A 21,523-nucleotide genomic window follows, 5' to 3' on the forward strand; every position below is an offset into this window, starting at 1 on the left:
AGTGCGGTGGAGCACCATCCTGTTGAAAGATGAAGTCGGCGCTGTCGGTCTCCAGTTGTGGCATGAGCCAATTTTCCAGCATGTCCAGATACACGTGTCCTGTAACGTTTTTTTCGCAGAAGAAAAAGGGGCCGTAAACTTTAAACTGTGAGATCGCACAAAACACGTTAACTTTTGGTGAATTGCGAATCTGCTGCACGAATGCGTGAGGATTCTCTACCGCCCAGATTCGCACATTGTGTCTGTTCACTTCACCATTAAGAAAAAATATTGCTTCATCACTGAAAACAAGTTTCGCACTGAACGCATCCTCTTCCATGAGCTGTTGCAACTGCGCCGAAAATTCAAAGCGTTTGACTTTGTCATCGGGTGTCAGGGCTTGTAGCAATTGTAAACGGTAAGGCTTCTGCTTTAGCCTTTTCCGTAAGATTTTCCAAACCGTCGGCTGTGGTACGTTTAGCTCCCTGCTTGCTTTATTCGTTGACTTCCGCGGGCTACGCATGAAACTTGCCCGCACGCGTTCAACCGTTTCTTCGCTCACTGCAGGCCGACCCGTTGATTTCCCCTTACAGAGGCATCCAGAAGCTTTAAACTGCACATACCATTGCCGAATGGAGTTAGCAGTTGGTGGATCTTTGTTGAACTTCGTCCTGAAGTGTCGTTGCACTGTTATGACTGACTGATGTGAGTGCATTTCAAGCACGACATACGCTTTCTCGGCTCCTGTCGCCATTTTGTCTCACTGCGCTCTTGAGCGCTCTGGCGGCAGAAACCTGAAGTGCGGCTTCAGCCGAACAAAACTTTATGAGTTTTTCTACGTATCTGTAGTGTGTCGTGACCATATGTCAATGAATGGAGCTACAGTGAATTTATGAATTCGCTTCAATCATTTGTAATAGCCCTGTATAAATATAAATAGTTTGGAGGAACAGGTGGAAGAACTTATAGATCGAAAAGTTTCCAAGAAAGTAACATCTGGGAACGTATCTCCTATTTTATCTTCTGAACTTAATGATACCAAGAGAGAGATGGATGACCTATGGAGAGAATTCAAACTGATCTGAGATAAAGTAGACAAGAGGACGACTTCTCCTAACATGGTATTGACTAGCGAAGTGATGACTGATCTACAATGGGGGACCAATTCAGGATTATCCAGGAAGTTCCCTAAGTTTAAGCCAGGCAAGGATGTACACCCAACACATTTCTTGTAAAGATTTAACCAAGTTGGGAAAATTTTATAAAGATTTAATTTGCTGTGGGTTATCTTCTAGGAGAAGCCTCCGAATGGGGAACCGTAGATATTGAGAACTTTTCCTCTTGGGAAGATTGTCAAAAGAAGTTTAAAGAGAAGTATTAGTCTGCAAGTGCCAAGTAAAAACTAATATCACATCTGTGGGACCCGGAATACTACAATAATACTCAGGGTACCGTGAGAAAGTATTTCAACTGGCATCTAACATGGGCGAAATACTTAGATAAACCAATGGGAGAAGAAAGGTTAGTGAGAATTTTAATGAGACGAATACCCATTTATGCGAGGAAAGATATCTTATGTAGCGGTTGGAAAACAGGAGAAGAATTACTGTCCTTTGTAGATACACTGGATGCATTAAATAAGGACCGCAATGAAAACTTGCACCAAAGTGATAGCCCAAACTACAAAAGGAACAGTGGTAATAATTTTAAAAAACATGAGGCGAACCTAACTAGAGGACGCCAGTGCAACAGAAAAAATAGTAACAACAATAATTAGAAAAGCATCCACCTTTGAATGTAGGTCCAGTAACTCTGCAGGAATTTGTACCAAGTAATAGCAGAACACAAAGTGGTAACATAGTATCTCGATTCACTAACCAACCTGTGATTACTGAAAAGGAGGAAAACATAGTGTGATCTGGATCCAGGGCTGGGGCCCAGGTCGTAGAGAGACACTAGGAGGCCTGGTTCATAATAAGTATGTTAATTTCATGCACAAAATACCTACAAAAGAATGGTTACTGCTAGAAGAGCAAAACTTTGTTATCAGTAATCGACACCGAATAATAGCAAGGACCATGAAAACTTCTGAATGAGATTTTCACTCTGCAGCGGAGTGTGCACTGAAATGAAACTTCCTGGCAGATTAAAACTGTGTGCCCGACCGAGACTCGAACTCGGGACCTTTGCCTTTCGCGGGCAAGTTTCAAAACTTCTGAAGTTAACATCTTTACAGACTCAGGGAGTGAAGTATCACTCATATCTAGTGAATTCTTTAACTCATTACAGACTAAATAACACCTACCGCTGTTACCAGTAACTGGAGTTTACACAGTTGGTATAATAGGAACGAAGAGTAAAGTTGTGAAACACGAAACTCAAGTGAACTGTAGCGTTGGAAATATTTTATTTCATCAAACACTGTTAATAGTAGAGAATATAAATAGAGATGTTTTGTTTGATTTAGATTGGCTATTAGAATTTAAAATCATCTTAAACTTTGGGGAAAATCTTCTCTGTTTTGGAAAAGGGGGCAGTACATGCCAGATACCGTTTGTGACAGACAGCTACATTGGTAAACAAACAACTGAGTGTCAATGTCTGCGATTAACAGCTAGAGCACAACTGTCACCAGAGATTGATAGTGTAGATCATGTATCACATTGAATTGACATACAAGACAAAGTTAACGAATCTCTAATATCAACTAGCATACAAAAACGAGATTTATACAGAATTCTAATGGAATATGAAGTAGTATTTTCCAATGGTCCAGGTAATATCAGCAAATACATACGTAAGTTCAAAATCAAAGATGACATTCCATTTTTCTGTAAGCCATATCCAATACCTGTAAGTTTGAAAGAAGCAGTTAAGGAGGAAATCAACAAAATTATTGATAACAATACAACAGAATGTAGTTCTAGCGTAATGAATAACCCATTGGTAGTGGTGAAAAAACCTACAGGGGGGGGGGGGGGGGGAGGGGGGGGGTTACAATTAGTGTTAGACACGCGTACATTGAATAAGCATATAGAAACAGAAAGAGACAGACCGATTAACACGGATGAATTGTTATCCAAATTTGAGAAAGCAAGGTTTCTTAGCACAACGGACCTGAATGTGGAATATTGGCAAACTAGGTTACATCCAGAATCAAAGAAGTATATCAGCTTCTTGGGAAGAACATTGTCTAACCTTGAGTAAGACTCTGAAAAGATTTAAAGAGAAAGGTATTACAGTGAAGCTATCTAAATCATATTTTGCACGTCAAGAGCGTAAGTTTTTAGGTCATTTTGCAGGGGCGCAGGGAATTACACCAGACCTCGAATGCATCAAGACAATTAAAGAATGTCCACATACTAGAAATGTAAGCCAGTTGAAGGGATTTATAGGAATGGTCAGATACTATCAACGGCACATACGAGGTCAAGAACTGAATGATACGAAAATTTTACATTTACTAAGAAAGAGAATACCATGGGTTTGGGATCAAGAGACAAATGATCCATTCGAAAACGTCAAAAGGGCACTTGTTTAATCACCCATATTACATCATGCAGTTATGGGTGAACAATTTAAAATTTCAACAGATGCATCTGATTATGGTATCACTGCAGAACTTTTCCAAGGAGAGTGGGATCTAGATAATGTAAAACACCAAACCATAGCTTTTGCCATCCGTAGTCTAAATAAACATGAATTAAACTATACAGCTACTGAGAAAGAACTGTTAGCAGTAGTATGGAGTATCTAAAAATTTCAAACACTAATATGGGGTTCAGAAATCTATATTTATACAGATCATCAAGCTCTGTCTTTTTTAATGAGTAGTCAATTGTTACACAGTAGATTAATGCGATGGATGCTTTTCTTACAGGAATATGATATTAGGATACAATATATAAAAGGTTTCGAGAATATTGTACCGGATGCTTTGTCTAGATTACCCATAGGAATGGAAGATTTAAAACGTATGGAAGAACCCGGCATTATTTTTTCAATTAATTTTATGTCAGCAGAATATCCAAACATCAGGGTACAGGAGATGACTCAAAGAATAACACAAAATGTCCATAATGATTCCTATTTTACAGAAATGTTTGTTATGTGCATTAGGAATTCCTTACCTCCTAATCAAGTAGGAAAATGGAAAATTATAGGTCATAATTTGTTTTGGAGAGAGAGCATGATATCGCAATGTTGGCGCTTATACATCCCTAAGGTGATGGAAGATGCACTTGTGTGGTATGTTCATACAGGATATGGGCAATTTGGCATCAAAAAGTGTATAGCTCATATGAATGAGTTTTATTATTTTAAGAAGCTAGGGCACAAGGTAGCATCTTTAATTAGAACCTGTGAGATCTGTCAGAAGGTGAAAGAGAATAATACTCATGTTAAATACAAAATGTATCCGATTATTCCTAAGTCATTACATGATCTCACAGCGGCAGATTTTTTTGGGCCAGTTCTGAAAGGAAAGGAAGGAAGGAATGTCATACATTTTGGTCATCAGTGAGTGCTGGTCAAAATATGTTAAGCTACATCCCATTAAAAAAGCAAATATGCTGACAGTTATACACTGTCTACAACAATACTTTCTGGAGGTAGGTAAACCGAAACAGTTCCTCACTGATAATGGTCCACAGTTTGTGAGTAACGAATTTAAAGAATTTCTAGCATGGGAAGGTATTCGTCATGTGTTAATATCCAACTATAACCTGTCTTCGAATCCATGCGAACAAGTAATGAAGGAAAATGGAAAACTATGCCGTACTTACTGCTACGAAAAACATCCTTTATGGGAAACGAAAATTAAATACTTTGAACTTATTCTAAATGAATTACCACATTTGTCGACTGGGCTAACAGCATTAGAAGTAATAGGTAAACCCTTTGTAGGAGAACCTCTCATTAAATGTTTTAGTTGGCCTGAACAACCAAGTGTCAAATACGAAATGAACCAGGAAATAGTTTCTAAGGATTTAGTTGGAAAGGCCCAACAAAGGGTGAATAAGAATAAGCTGTAGAACCTCTCTACAAGGTCAAACCTCTGCCCTGAAGAAAGAGAGACATAAGTTTTTCCAAAAATATGAAGGACCATACCAGGTACAGACAGTAGTCCACCCTAAGACATTATTTTTACTATATCCTACAACTGGAACAGATAAAGCGAAGTACAATGTGAAAGACATAAAGTTGTATATTCCCCAGGGACGTTAACATTCTGAGTTAACGGGCGGAGTGACGACTGTCGGATCCCGAGTTGTTTTCGATGTTTCTTCGGAAATAGTTTTCCCACACCAAACTCACTTCAAATCTAAAACTATTCAGTCATATATTCCAAAATCCTAAACTATCCTATAATCTTATCACCTAGAAAACTGGATATGAACACAACTTAGGAGAATCACAAAATAAGAAAGAGAGTGATCTCTAGACATGAAATAAAATGAGTACAATATTATATTAGCGAAACTGTAATATGATGGTACTATATAAACAGTGATATCTAGACAACATAAACTGAATGGGATATTATATTTCTGGAAAAATATAATATCAGGTGAATATCTGAACAACCGTTATACTGTACTGTATAGATTTTCTATTTTGTATAGAATATTTTATACCTTTTATGAGATGTGATGTAAATGGGAGGGTTTGTATCAGTTTTGGAAAGGGGTGGGTATTGTGGATAAAAGCATGGTAGTGTTTAAAATTTTTGCGTAAATTCTAGAACCACTCGGCCTTCTACCATCTCGAACACATGACATTTTAAATTTTATATATAAGTGTGAGAGAGCCTATCTACTGCACACCACCTGTCTGTGTGTGCAGGTCTGAAGTATGTAGTAAGAAGACTGTAGACACAGTGGTCGAACGGCGCTGACAAGTGTTTGCCAGTCGCGCCATGGAAGTTTCATGAAAGAACACGGCAGACTCAAGGAACTTCTGTGTTGTTCCGTGCTGTTTTATAACTCTGACTATTGTAGTGAAAAAAAAAGAGGAACAGTTGAAATATTGTTAATTAATGCTCATCTTGGACTTGGAGAGGATAAGACGTGTATTCAGATTCAGGATGAGAATGGACTTGGGTTTTAAGTCAACTTTCTCTTATGTGTAAATGAACTTTGTTTCTAACCTTTGGATATGTGAGGAGACTTACTTGACAATGTTTGTTTATGTGGAGAAAGAGATTTGTAAAAGTTTGATGTTTAAATATACATAGTTCAGTGAAGCAAAAGAAACTGCGTAAGTCTGTTTATTTTTATAAGTAGAAAGAGTCTTGAGAAATCCCTGTTCCTAGCAAATATACTTCGGAGAAGAAGAGAAAAGGAGGTTGTGGCAGCAAGCTAACCAGCAAGGAAAGTCGACTGACAATCTCAAGTAAGTCGGGTCTAGTGCAGCAGGGGATACAACCCGTCGGCTTTGAACAATGACGTCATTCCTTAGTCATAGATCTTAATGTCTTCACTTCGAGGCATAGATAATAAAGCAGTTCTGTGTTCTAATAAGCACTATCATTAAAATAATTGAATGTAAATCTAAAAGCGATCGCTTGATAATGGGTGCATCATTAAACGTGCTGTTATGTTTCAGTTTCATTTCTTTACTGATTACTTAATGAAGTAGGATCAGTTTATTCTGTCTCGTGAGATTTTTTTTTTTTTAAAAACCAAAAAAACTCTTATTACGTACTGAAGGGAGCTAGAACACTAAGAACAATCGCTTCTCGGCTTTTGACAAGATATTGCTTAATAAAGTAGGATCAGTTTATTCTATCTCGTGAGATTTTTTTTTTTTTAAAGTCAAAAAACACTTATGCTTTTGACAAGATCAATGTTTATCTCTCTCGCATTCCTTTGTTTCTCAACATTCTCCTCAGCTCTTTCATCTCTGTAATACATGCTCTCTGGCGACTTGTGACGTCATTGTTCAAAGCCGACGGGTTGTATCCCCTGCTGCACTAGTCCCAGTAAGTCATATCGTTAAAGAAGTGAGAGTTTGCACATATACTTCACCATTTTAAGGTGCCCAAAGCATTAGAACAAGGCATCTGATCACCGGGCAACAGAAAGCTCACTGCTCAGCATCTACTGCACTGCATGGGTAGTCAACAGATAAATGGAACACCCTATATTATACAAATAGCGTGTTGTGTGTACGACAGTAACCTAGTAGATGACACATTGTTATTACGTGTAGTAGCTTTCTTTCATTAATTAAATGGGCTTTTCATTAAATTTATATAAAATGTGTATTATATAAACGATATATTCAAGAAAAGTATAAGAAGTAAATCAGCAGATGTCTCTCTCCAAGCTCTTTAACTCTTCCGTTTCAAATCAAAACTGAAGAGTTCCTTGAAAAATTAAGCTGATTCTTATTGCACTGTTGATCGAGTTTACTTAAACTTATAGACTGACTTTTTTCGGGCCCATAAACATTTATTTTTATCTGTTATTACTTTTATACAAGATGAACATCAACAGAAGCAAAACGAGGATAATGGAATGTACTCGAATTAAGTCGGGTGATGCTGAGGGAATTAGATTAGGAAATGAGACACTTAAAGTAGTAAAGGAGTTTTGATATTTGGGGAGCAAAATAACTGATGATGGTCGAAGTAGAGAGGATATAAAATGTGGACTGGCAATGGCAAGGAAAGCGTTTCTGAATAAGAGAAATTTGTTAACATCGAGCATAGATTTAAGTGTCACGAAGTCGTTTTTGAAAGTATTTGTATGGAGTGTAGCCATGTATGGAATTGAAATGTGGACGATAAATAGTTTGGACAAGAATAGAATAGAAGCTTTCGAAATGTGTGCTACAGAAGAAGGCTGAAGATTAGATGGGTAGATCACATAACTAATGAGGAAGTATTGAATAGAATTGGGGAGAAGAGAAATTTGTGGCACAACTTGGACTAGAAGAAGGGATCGGTTGGTAGGACATGTTCTGAGGCATCAAGGGATCACCGATTTAGTACTGGAGGGCACCGTGGAGGATAAAAATCATAGAGGGAAACCAAGAGATGAATACACTAAGCAGATTCAGAAGAATGTAGGTTACAGTAAGTACTGGGAGATAAGAATCTTACACAGGATAGAGTAGCATGGAGAGCTGCATCAAACCAGTCTCAGGACTGAAGACCAAATAACAACACATTACTTTTATCTTGTAATTTCATGTACTGACACATTCCATGACCTTCGAGACTTGCTCCTCAATTTGGTCCTACGGAACTTGACGTGTAAATAAATAAATAAAAGCCATTGCATTTATCATCTTGGTTAAATAGTTATTAATTTTACAAGAATGTGTCTTTTATCTTTTTCTATTACCTAATGAATTCCAATTAACATATTTAATGTCGAAGGTCTGTCAATCATCAATTGTCATTAATATTATATTAATGATTTTTATTTAGGCCCATCAATGGCCTGATATAAATATACATTTTAATTTGTATACAGCACTTTCAACTTATATATTCAGTTATTGTATCTGTAAGTTACAATCAGTATCAATGCATTCAGAACAATTTCACATGAAACTTGTCTATGCCATTCTTGTTGCTGCCCCATTCTACAGCTTTCAAAAACAAAAAAATCTCTCTCTCTATTATAACAGAAATAGCAGGAAATTTATCCATGATATTTTCCAAGTTTTTTTCTGAAGTGTTCTGCCACTAGACAGGTGGTCAATAAAAGCATCTGTTTACCACATTTGACCCACTTTTCATTCTTACCTTATCCCACATTATTTTGCAACCAGAAATTACGTAGCATCTGTAGGTATTTTACCTTATCTCATATTATTTTGTATCCAAAAATTATATAACATCTCTAGGTATTACTGAGTTCTTTCCTGTCATCAATATGTTGCCACTGTTATCATCTAGCCTATCCTTACATTATATATTCTAATATGAATTTAGGATTTTACCATTATTTGTTCCTTGTTTCAGCCAGTTTTCTGATCCCAGTATTATGTGAGCATTATTACCTTTAATAAGCAAGATCACCACTGGAACCTTATCGTGGATGCTCCTGCAGGTGGCTAATACCCTACTTGCATTTCTAGTGCACAAATGACTTACTGAGAGGGCTGGGGGGAGGGGGTGTACAATTCTCTAACAGTGGAGGTCAAAGAATTCACCTCTGAGACTTTCACAGAATGGCCGACAAATCATAGAATTTAATACTGTGAACAGACAGACATTGTCTACAACAATGAATAATTTAGTGTCCCAGAAAAACTGATGCAGCTTGCAACGATGTGCACTTAAAACTAAAATTTTAGAGTTATAGTTCAAAATAAACTCTCAGAAATGTTCTTTGTTGTATCTATAGTGAAACAGTTTTCAACTAGTTACAGAGAAGACTATCAGGAAAATAAAGTTATCACATCTTGAAACTGAATTAAAGCGTATGCATATGCACATGATGTATTACAATATACAACAGCTTACTTGAAACAGTGCTGGAAATTAATATCAACTAAATCAAATACTTTGTTATGGCATGGCAAACCAATAGAGAATGGCTTGAAAAATTAATACAGAAGAATTTGAAAGAGTAAAACAGTTCACTCATCTTAGAATGATTTTAACTGCAGACAATGATGTCAAAGAAGAAATACACTGCAGAACACAAAAAGCAAGTATGAATCATTATTCATTGCTGGTGGTAATAAAAAGAAACCTCATGTCAAGAAATTCAAAGATATACATATATAAAATTCTTATCATACCTGTTCTAACATATGATTGTGGCACTTAAACATTAATCAAATCGGAACAGGCAAAACTGAACTCTGCGACTGCACAATTTTGAGGAAAAATGGAAATTCATGACTGTAAAAATACATAAAACAAGGGAAAGGCAACCATTTACCTACAGAAGACTGGTACATAGTGCACAGAAAAACATAATAGAAAACGTTTAACACTAGCTTTCGAGCTCTTGCTCTTTTACTAGTACGAGTACACACATTCACATACAACCTCAGAGACACCAAAATGAATACGCTGGGAGTAGTGGCGAGCATGTAAGTTTGGGTATCTGTGGTTGTGAGCGTGAATGTGTGCACTCTTACTAGAAAAAGAGGAAGAGCTTGAAGCATAGTTCAGGCTGCAACTTTTGTTAAAACGACCACACCCAAGTATAGGTCGGGCTCTGATTTTCTTGACATACGAGTCACCTACTGTTCGAAAACTGGACTCATTTCATATTAAGACAATGTACAGACGTCGTACAACCTATCCCCTTGACTGGTGTTGCCCTTTGCTGTCAATTTCTAGAATTATTTCGAAAGAAACATTGGTGAATGGAACAGGTGCTGTTGTGGATGATTGAGCCAATATGATCACACTGATGTAGTATCATGAGTGTAAACTTATGTTTTACAGTTTGCTGTAATTCTGCTACAATTACGTCATGTATGTTGAGTGATCAAGAAATTTTGGAAACTCAAGAGGAAGAAATTGCTCAATAATTCACCTTGCATTTTTTTTCTCGGGAGGATAATTATATTTTCTGCCATCATTATTTTAAAATGTGTAATCCATCAGACCACCCATGAACCATGGACTTTGCCGTTGCTGCGGACTCTTGCGGGCCTCAGCGATACATAGAGCCGTACTGTAGGTGCAACCACAACGAAGGAGTATTTGTCAAGACATCAGACAAACTTGTGGTTTCTCATGAAGGCATCATCCTTTTCAGTAGTAGCAGGGGCAACTGCCTGGATGATTGACCGATCTGGCCTCATAACATCAACCAAAATGGCCTTGCTTTGCTGGTACTATGAACGGCTGAAAGGAAGGGGAAACTACAGCCAATGATGACATCCTCTTGGGTACATATTCTGGAGATGAAATAGTTGTCATGAGAAACAAAACTGGCTTCTACAGATTGGAGCATGGAATGTCAGATCCCTTAGTCAGGCAGGCAGGTTAAATTTAAAAAGGGAAATGGATAGGTTAAAGTTAGATACTGTGATTAGTCTATTTCCGTGGCAGGAGGAACAAGCCTTCTGGTCAGGTGAATACAGAGTTATAAATGCAAAACCAAATAACTATAATTCTGGAGTAGGTTTAATAATAAAATTTAAAAAAATAGGAACACGGATATGCTACTATGAACAGCATATAATCGCATTATTGTAGCCAAGACCGACACAAAGCCCACACTTCCACCGTAGTACAAGTTTATATGCCATCTAGCTCTGCAGATTATGATGATATTGAAGAAATGTATGATTCGATAAAAGAAATTATTCAGACAGTTAAGGGAAACGAAAATTTAATAATCATGAGGGTCGGAATCCAATAGTAGGAAAAGGAAGAGAAGGAAAAGTATTGGTGGATACGGACGAGGGTAAGGAATGAAAGAGGAAGCTGCCAGGTAGAATTTTGCACAGAGCATAACTACTTAATCATAGGTAGAACTTGGTTTAAGAATCATGAAAGAAGGTTGTATATGTGGCAGAGGCCTGGAGATATTGGAAGGTTTCAGATAGATTACATAGTGGTAAGACAGAGATTTTGGAACCAGGTTTTAAATTGTAAGACATTTCCAGGGGCAGATGTTGACTCTGACCACAGTTTATTGGTTATAAAGTGTAGATTAAAACTGACAAAAATGCAAAAAGGTAGGAATTTATCAAGATGAGACCCAGATAAACTGAAAGTACCAGATGTTGTAGAGAGTTTGAAAGAGAGCATTAGGGAATGGCTGACAAGAACAGAGGAAAGAAATACAATAGAAGAAAAATGGGTAACTTTGAGAGATGAAATAGTGAAGGCAGCAGAGGCTCAAGTATGGAAATCCTAGTAGAAATCCTTGGGTAACAGAAGAGATATTGAATATAATTGACGAAATGAGAAATATACAAATGCAGTAAATGAAGCAGGCAAAAAGGAATATAAACATCTCAAAAATGAGATCGACAGGAAGTGTAAAATGGCTAAGCAGGGATGGCCAGAGGACAAACGTAAGGATGTAGAAGCATTATGGGTAAGATAGATACTGCCTACAGACCTTGGGAGAAAAGAGAACCACCTGTATGAATATTGAGAGCACAGAAGGAAAACCAGTCCTAAGCAAAGAAGGGAAAGCAGAAAGTTGGAAGGAGTAAGCAGTGGGCCTATACAAGGGTGAAGTGCTTGAGGGCAATATTATGGAAATGGAAGAGGACCTAGATGAAGATGAAATGGGGGATATGACACTACGTGAAGAATCTGACAGAGCACTGAAAGACCTAAGTCGAAACAAGATCCCGGGAGTAGACAGCACTCCATTAGAACTACCGATAGCCTTGAGAGAGCCAGCCGTGACAAAACTCTACCACCTGGTGAGCAGAGTGTATGAGACAGGCGAAATACCTTCAGACTTCAAGAAGAATATAATAATTCCAATTCCAAAGAAAGCAATGTTGACAGGTGTGAAAATCACTGAACTATCAGTTTAGTAAGTCATGGTTGCAAAGTACTAACATGAATTCTTTAAAAACGAATTGAAAAACTGGTAGAAGCCAACATCAGGGAAGATCAGTTTGGATTCCATAGAAATGTTGGGTGAGGAAATACTGACCCTACAACTTATCTTAGACGATAGGGTAAGGAAAGGCAAATCTACATTTCTAGTATTTGTAGATTTAGAAAAAGCTCTTGACAATGCTGACTGGAATACTCCCTTTCAAATTCTGAAAGTGGCAGGTGTAAGATACAGGGAGCGAAAGGCTGTTTACAATTTGTACAGAAACTAAATGGCAGTTGTAAGAGTCAAGGGGCATGAAAGGAAAGCAGTGATTGAGAAGGGAGTGAAACAGAGTTGATCCTATCCCAGATGTTATTCATCTCTATAATGAGCAAGCAGTAAAGGAAACAAAAGAAAAAATTGGAGTAGAAATCAAAATCCATGAAGAAGAAATAAAAACTTTGAGATTTGCCAATGACATGGTAATTCTATCAGAGACAGCAAAGGACTTGGAAGAGCAGTTGAACGGAATGGACACTGTCTTCAAAGGAGGATATCTGAGGTGTGACTGGAAAGTTTTAAGAATGGATCCGCTACTGCTTACTGGTTTGGCGGGCAGGCACATGGAGGGTGGGGAGTGAGTCATTGCCGTGTTCTTGAACGCCCTCTGACAGGAAACTGTGTTTTCTTTATTGAATTCATTGTGGCAGCTGGTTGAGTGCGGGTCTATTAGGGCTTGTTGCAGGATTCTGTCTGCGTTAAAATGGACGTAAAAACAGAGCAATGAGTTTGTGTGAAATTTTGTTATAAAACCAGGAAATCAGCTTCTGAAACTTACGAACTATTAAAAACAGCTTTTGGAGTAATTGTCTTAGCCAATCAAATGTTTTTGTCTGGTTCAACAGTGTTAAAAATGGCTGCGAATCATTTGAAGATGATCCTCAAAAAAGAATGAAAATGTTGTGAAAGTTCGCGACTTAGTGCGCTCTGATCGTAGACTTACAATTAGGAAGATGGCTGATGAACTTAATTTAGTTTCTATGCAGTTCAGCCAATTTTAACTGAAGATCTGAACATGCGTTGAGTGTCTGCAAAATTAATTCCAAACATGTTGTCAAGTGACCAAAGACAATACCCACTTGAAGTGTGCCAAGATCTGATTAATCGGACTAAAAATGACCAAGATTTGTTAAATAGGGTAATTACAGGTGACGAATCATGGGTATATGGATATGATCCTGAAACCAAAGTGCAGTCTTTACAGTGGAAGACTCCAGTTCACCACAACCAAAAAAACCACGAAAAAGTCGTCGAAGGTGAAGACAATGTTGGTGATTTTTTTCGATTCTACCGGTATTGTGCATCACAAATTTACCCCTGGAGGACAGACAATTGACAAGGAATACTACAAATGTGTCCTTGAGCATTTACGTGAAGAGGTGCGGAAGAAAAGGCCTGCATTGTGGAGAGACAGGAGTTGGGTGCTGCACCATGACAATGCTCCGGCTCATCGTGCCTTCTCCATCGTTGAAATTTTGACCAAATTCAAAATTCCTGTGCTTCCACAACTGCCATATTCCCCTGATTTGGCCCCTGCGGACTTATACCTGTTTCCTAAACTGAAATTTTCACTAGAAGGAAAGCGATTTCACTCAATTGAAGACATCCTTGCAAATACGGAGAGAGTCCTTAACACACTTAAAAAATTTCCAGGAAGTCGATGTGTTCAGTCAGAAGAGGACTATTTTGAAGGAGAGGCATCACAGTAGCCTGTAAGTACCACCACTGTACAATTACAAACCCATTCTTAAAACTTTCCAATCACACCTCGTAAGATGAACATCAACAAAAGCAAAATGAGGATAATGGAAATAAGACGAATTACACAAAGTGATTTGAAGGTACAAAATTATGTTCATTAGTATTAAAAATCACAAAAAAGCAACATTGTAGTTTCCAATAATAATATTTTGTCCAATGAGTCAGATATAAACGATCTTTCACAAATGACATTTAACGAAGAGTTTGATTTAATTGGAGATGATGCTGACATACAGGAGTTAGATGAGGATGGGTGTCCTGTACATCATCACATAAGTGGCTGCTGCTCATATTGAATCATTAAGAACAATAAATGTAATTATTGTGAAATGTATCTTACAGCAGATGATGAGTACATAAAAGGTGACCAAAATCCTTACCAACAGAGGTGGACTGTGTTGTCCTAGTGAGGATGTTGTAATATTTTGTTTCATATGTATATGCTACTGCAAAGAAATTGCTTACTGACAAAGAAGAGTTGTTTGTTTGGAAAAGATACCACAGAACTGTGTTGTTTTGTGTATGTTGTAGCAACTTCTCTGATCATTTATTTGTTGATAGCAATATAATAGAGGGAAACATTCCACGTGGGAAAAATTATATATAAAAACAAAGATGAGGTGACTTACCGAACGAAAGCGCTGGCAGGTCGATAGACACACAAACAAACACAAACATACACACAAAATTCAAGCTTTCACAACAAACTGTTGCCTCATCAGGAAAGAGGGAAGGAGAGGGAAAGACGAAAGGATGTGGGTTTTAAGGGAGGGGGTAAGGAGTCATTCCAATCCCGGGAGCGGAAAGACTTACCTTAGGGGGAAAAAAGGACGGGTATACACTCGCGCACACACACATATTCATCCACACATATACAGACACAAGCAGATGTCTGCTTGTGTCTGTATATGTGTGGATGAATATGTGTGTGTGCGCGAGTGTATACCCGTCCTTTTTTCCCCCTAAGGTAAGTCTTTCCGCTCCCGGGATTGGAATGACTCCTTACCCCCTCCCTTAAAACCCACATCCTTTCGTCTTTCCCTCTCCTTCCCTCTTTCCTGATAAGGCAACAGTTTGTTGCGAAAGCTTGAATTTTGTGTGTATGTTTGTGTTTGTTTGTGTGTCTATCGACCTGCCAGCGCTTTCGTTCGGTAAGTCACCTCATCTTTGTTTTTATATATAATTTATTTGTTGAGTTTGATTGTACTGCAAATCACACTGTACATAAAATCATTGACTGTATACCTGGTCTTGTGGTCAATATTCTTTTGAATAATTATAGCAAAAGAGTCAATGAGATTATAAATACAAATAGTATTGCAACACTCACGAGAGAGAGAACTTAACTGAAAATTTGGTTCTGTGAAGGTTTTTGTATTTTTAAGCACAAAAAAATAATTAAATAATTATGTAAATAAAAAATATTAGTTCCTTGCTTATTGAATTTCCTAACCTTTCCTTGATTCCCCGTGCCAGTTTTTGTACAGATAATACAAAATTTCACTTACCTGCAAATTAAGTTTCAATATGATATTACAAAAAAAGGCAATGTATCGTAAAAATAAGAGAACAAATATTCATTATTTAAGGTAACAGAATTTCCTTTTTATTTTAGATAAGAATTTAATAAACGTTAAATTCAATATAGGCTAGCAGCTGAAACCATCACGCACAGTAGTATAACGACTCTAGATGACATGATATATGGAGTGTTGAGGCCTTTTTTTCTAGGTGACACTGTGTGAACCCGATCCCAGACAACACTGGATTTATAAAAGAAAGGGCATGAGTGTCGGCAAAATTTTTCAATTGTCTGGAAAGTAGCACAACTCACACAATAAAAGCTACCAAAACCATTGGGTTCATTTAAATGAACTTTAAATATAAAAATATCGTTAAGCACAAAGAGAGGTTGTGTACTTGTTGCAGTAGAGAAACAAACTTCAATCACTGATTTAGAAACTTAGACAGACCTAATTATCAGGTTAGTATAAAATTTGTGTATTGTACTTACCAGTAATATCACCAATTTCACTGCATTTGTGATATGTGGCATTGATATCAGCAAACATTATTGTAGCTTGGTCCTGGATGTTGTAGCGAATGAATGGCTGAAGCACGAGCTACAAAGATTTCAAACAGTGTGAGGTACAATTTACTCAATTCTTATTGTGTACCTCATAAAGAAATAGAAATTAATGTAAGCAACAATTTTCAAGTAAACTTCTTTTGTGGAAATTCCTAAGCTTTCCTAAGTCTAAAGAAATATAAAGATACAATTTTTAAATCACATCTAAAGCAGTCAGGTACTTATTGCCTTTACATTGCTGGCCAACATTAAATAGCTGTGTCAGGTATCTAACAACAGACAGCACCATGCCTTTCTTGTTCCAATTGCTAAAATGAATAAAGTACACACTGATCATCTGTTAGATGTCAAAACTTCCAAGGATGTCAAGTCACCAACAATCAAGCTATCCAGAAGATATGTGAATGGAACAATTGTTGCCAGCTTGTATGTAACACAAACACTGATGATGACGTAACAAGTGATACCTGATTTATAGACACCTGAGCAGGTTGTCTTTATGTGGCGTGTGGCAGTTGTGACCCCCCACACCCTCTTTGCCGCAGTTCCATTTAGGCTGCATTTGGTGCACATCAGCTGAGTCAAAGTTCTATTAATTACCCTTTTTTATGCAACTACTGTTTTTCTTCGGTTGAATTTTCCACATAGTTCAAAAATTTTCAGATCAGTTTTTAAATGTAGTTGTAGCACAGCCATCAAACAATTTCAATAGTAACTACACCATACTTAGGCCAACCCAGGACATAATTTTTAAATTACTTGGAAATCTTAACAATTTACTGAAACACTAAACTTTATTTATTCAGTTGTATTTTTTACTGGTCCTGACTTCACACTACTAAACTTGTTACTGTTATTAGCAGTACAGCGAACCAACTTTTTCTTCATTATTGCATTTTTTCACACTTCAAAAGATACTGTGACAAAATTTGTGCAGTTTTATCTGGCACATCATCAAAATTTAAAAATTTAAATTAAATTCCCCTGCCCCACATTGAAATATCTTACAACAATTGGAACAAGTAATACTTACTTACGTTTGAGCACTCCATCTTTATTGTAATGTAATTAATGTTTTCCAAAGAACGCAATACATTATTAAACATACATGGCGAAATAATGTTAACATTAACTGACTCGGTATTAGTTCTGGGAGATTTTGGATCACATTATTTCTAACCATTTCAGATGTGCAGTCTCATGTCTTGAAACTGAGATCGTGTCTAACAGTTGTTATTGTTGTTGTTGTGGTCTTTAGTCCAGAGACTGGTTTGATACAGCTCTCCATGCTAATCTATCCTGTACAAGCTGCTTCATCTCCCAGTACCTACTGCACCCTACATCCTTCTGAATCTGTTTAGTGTATTCATCTCTTGGTCTCCCTCTACGATTTTTTACCCTCCACGCTGCCCTCCAATACTAAATTGGTGATCCCTTGATGCCTCAGAACATGTCCTACCAACCGATCCCTTCTTCTAGTCAAGTTGTGCCACAAATTTCTCTTCTCTCCAATTCTATTCAATACTTCCTCATTAGTTATGTGATCTACCCATCTAATCTTCAGCATTCTTCCATACCACCACATTTCGAAAGCTTCTATTCTTGTGTCTAACAGTCTGGTGTGAAAATATAGCATCCTTAGCAGCACCTTCCAGAGCACTGTTATTCCCATCTTTGGCTTTAAAAAATCTCTTATGTTTAGTAAAGCAGTAGTATTAATAGTACTCCTCTGTTTAGCTGGTTCTACATGGTCTTTAATATCACCCTTTCTTACATGTGCAAAAGACAATTATTCAGTAAAAAGCGTGCAATAAACATGTCCATTGTTACTGTCACTAAACGATTTCTTAAATTTGTATTTTTGTTGCAGGTTTAACATTAAACACACACTTTTCTTGCCCACAGCCAAACGATGACGTAAAAATGAATAGAGATAAAATTACCAGAAATGTGTAGACAAGTTACTTCACATACAAAAAAAAAAAAACATATGCGTAGACCAGTTACTTCACATACAAAAATAACATAAACACATTGTCCCTGCTGTGTTACCAAATGATTAAATAACCTGTTGACACATGCACAGAGCTGAAAACTAACTGAAGAACAAGGAAAAGAAATATCCACAAATAATAATGGCTTTCTGTGCTGTAGAAAATTTATGGGACTTAGGAGACAAAATAATGGATTTCATAGTTGTGCTTGCAAAATGGTATGCATATTTTATGTAATATAATATTGAAATTGGCTGTACAATAAAAATCTCTACACTCAGTCCCAAGTTGATTTCCAACAACCTTTAAATTACTTCTGGAACTGGCCTCGAGAGGTCACAGTGAACTCATTTCATTTATAACACTTCACCCTACTTAGTAAGTGAAGATGTGTAAAGATGGCTGGATGTGGCAGAGTACTTAAATCATTGTAATGTCACCTGCTAAAGAGTGGTGGAAAATCACATGTAAACAAAAACTGTGAACCATAAACAGAGAGACAAAAATATGAATAATGTTCCAGAATGCAAAGAAATCAGCCCAGATTGGCATACATGTCAAAGTGCTGCTTCCAGGATGGGTAGGAGCACTGGCCCAAAATTGAATCTGCCCGGGCAGTCAGCCTGAACACGTGTTTTAGGCGGTATCCTACAGCCCACTACAGAAATGCCTGGCTGATGCCTAAGTATCATCTCAGTTATTTGACTCACAAACTTTTAAAAAACTTTTGCTCACTTTCACATGAGTGATATTACACGCAGACAGTTAGGGTACACACATTCTGTCCCAAAGGGTGGCAACTGGAAGGGCATTCGGCCACCTCTTAAATTACCCATCCAACATCTGTTAAAACCAAAGAATTATTGTGCAATGAATATTGAATATCAAAAGAATGGCTGAGACAAGGATTACGAATTAATATAAACTATAAAAAGATGTTGCAGAAATGTCAAATGCAAAACCAAATTCTGATAATTTAAATGAATCCTGTTGGCATAGACACAGTGGATATACACGGATCAGCATCACCTGGCAAAGAATGACTGTTGGTCGCGCGCGCGCGCGTACACACACACACACACACACACACACACACACACGGTGCATGTAGTATCAGTGAGCACACTGTCCGTGTGTAGAATGGGAAAGGCGCCAGTCTGAGTTTGACTGAGGACAGATTGTGATAGCCTGGAGGCTCGGCACGAGCACTTCGGAAACTGTTGGGTGTTTGAGAAGTGTTGTGGCGAGTGTCTTCAACACGTGATGAAATCATGGTGAAACCATGTCCAGACACTATGGGATTCAGCAGCCACCCCTCATTACTGATGTTGGACATTGCAGAATGGGCAGACCAGTAAAAGAGGACAGGTAGCAAACTGTGGCAGAACTAACATCAGACTTTAATGCTGGACAGAATACAAGTGTGTCCGAGCAAACAATGCACTGAACACTCCTAACGATGGGCCTCTCAGCCAACGATCCATACATGTGCCAATGTTAACACCATGACATCAGCATTTACGGCTAAAATGGGCACGTGACCATCGGCACCGTACGTTGGCGCAGAGGCAGAGCATTGCATGGTCTGATGAATCCTAATACCTTCATCATCATGCCAATGGAAGGGCACAAATCAATTGTCTTCCAGGGGAACAGCTACCTGACACCAGTACTGTGGGACAGAGACAAGCAGGCGGTGGCTCCATTATGGTCTTGGAGACATTCATGTGGCTATCCACAAGTCCAGAGGAGCCTGCACAAGGCTTCATGATGGCCAAGGGGTATTGCATACTAGTTGCAGACCACCTACACCCCTTTCCCAATGGCAGTGGCATTTTTCAACAAGATAATGCACCATGTCACAAGGCCAGAAAGGTAATGTAGTGGTTTGAGGAGTTCTAACTGATGTGCTGGCCCCCCAACTTGCCAGATCTGAACCCAATCAAATATATCAGGGCAGCCACTGAACATGGCACTAGAGCACATAAATCCCCTCCTGGAGTTAACAGGAATTAGGTGACTGGTGTGCAGGTATGGTGCCAACTCCCTCCAGCAAACTACCAAGGCCTCATTGCTTCCATGCCCTGACCTGTCGCTGCTGTTATCTGTGCCAAAGAGGGACATACCAGCTATTATGTAGGTGGTTATAATATTCTGGCTGATCACTGTACTCTGCATGGGCATCTGTGACTACTTGTTTATGGTAACTTAACCCTTTAGGGATAAAAATCTGTCTTCAAGGCTCCATGAGGAGGATGGAAGGTTAGAGTTTAATGTCCTGTAGACAATGAAGTCATTAGAAGTGAAATGACAGCAAAAATATTTTCATTCAATGTCCCATCGCAATCACGGTCATTAAAGATGGAGCATAAACTTGAACCAGGGAAGGAAATTGGCCATGTGCACTAAAGCAGCTATTAAAAATGAATATTTAGCAACACAACCATACAAGATGAGGTAGAGTACAGAATAATTAAAGAAATATATAGTATAGTAAATACAGCATAATGAACCAAAAAATAAACCAAAATTCATTGGAATTCATAAGAAGTACTACCACAGCTGAAAATTACAATCGGACAATGTACGTATCACTGCAAAGGTAGTAACCTAAAGCTCAAATCAAAAGTGCAGGTATTTTTAGAGAATAGATTTAAGGTTTTCAAGGAGAGGAATTAACACTACCAACTGTTTAGCAAGTGTAGTAGAGACATATTGGCACAGACTGGATAAACAAGATTATTTCTGACTGGTACGTCATTGCCTTTTGCAGCATTTGGTTCCTAAATGTGTGTTGTTGCAACACAGGGAAAAACGAAGTTTCTGAGATTACTGTACAGCGACCTTGACACAGCCTTAAATTCAGTCTCAACTTTGAAAACTATAAATGTGTTCTACTAAACTTTTCAGCACCACTATTATGCCTTATATCTCCAGGGGAGCACAGTTAACATAGTGCTCAAAAAGAGAGGTAGCAAAACTTTTTAAATATAATGGCAACAACAAAAAATCTTAAACTGAAATATCCAGGGTAGGAAACTCAACAATTACGGAAAAATAGATTGCTACTCACACGTTGCACTGCAAACAGGCACAGCGAAAACATTGTTGCACATTAAGCCTTCATCAGGAAATAAAAACATGCATTC

At 37.9% G+C, this 21,523-nt stretch overlaps 1 protein-coding gene across 1 annotated transcript in view; it reads right to left on the reverse strand.

Moving 5' to 3' along the window:
- The window catches only part of LOC124603812, a 97,264-nt gene that overhangs the window by 39,721 nt on the left and 36,020 nt on the right, over positions 1 to 21,523 (reverse strand). The window contains exon 6 of the mRNA XM_047136427.1: positions 16,306 to 16,414. Within this exon, the coding sequence (XP_046992383.1) occupies positions 16,306 to 16,414 (109 nt within the window). The remainder of the gene's footprint in view (positions 1 to 16,305; positions 16,415 to 21,523) is intronic.

Source organism: Schistocerca americana, chromosome 1 (assembly GCF_021461395.2).
Source record: "Schistocerca americana isolate TAMUIC-IGC-003095 chromosome 1, iqSchAmer2.1, whole genome shotgun sequence".
NCBI classification, from domain to species: domain Eukaryota; kingdom Metazoa; phylum Arthropoda; class Insecta; order Orthoptera; family Acrididae; genus Schistocerca; species Schistocerca americana.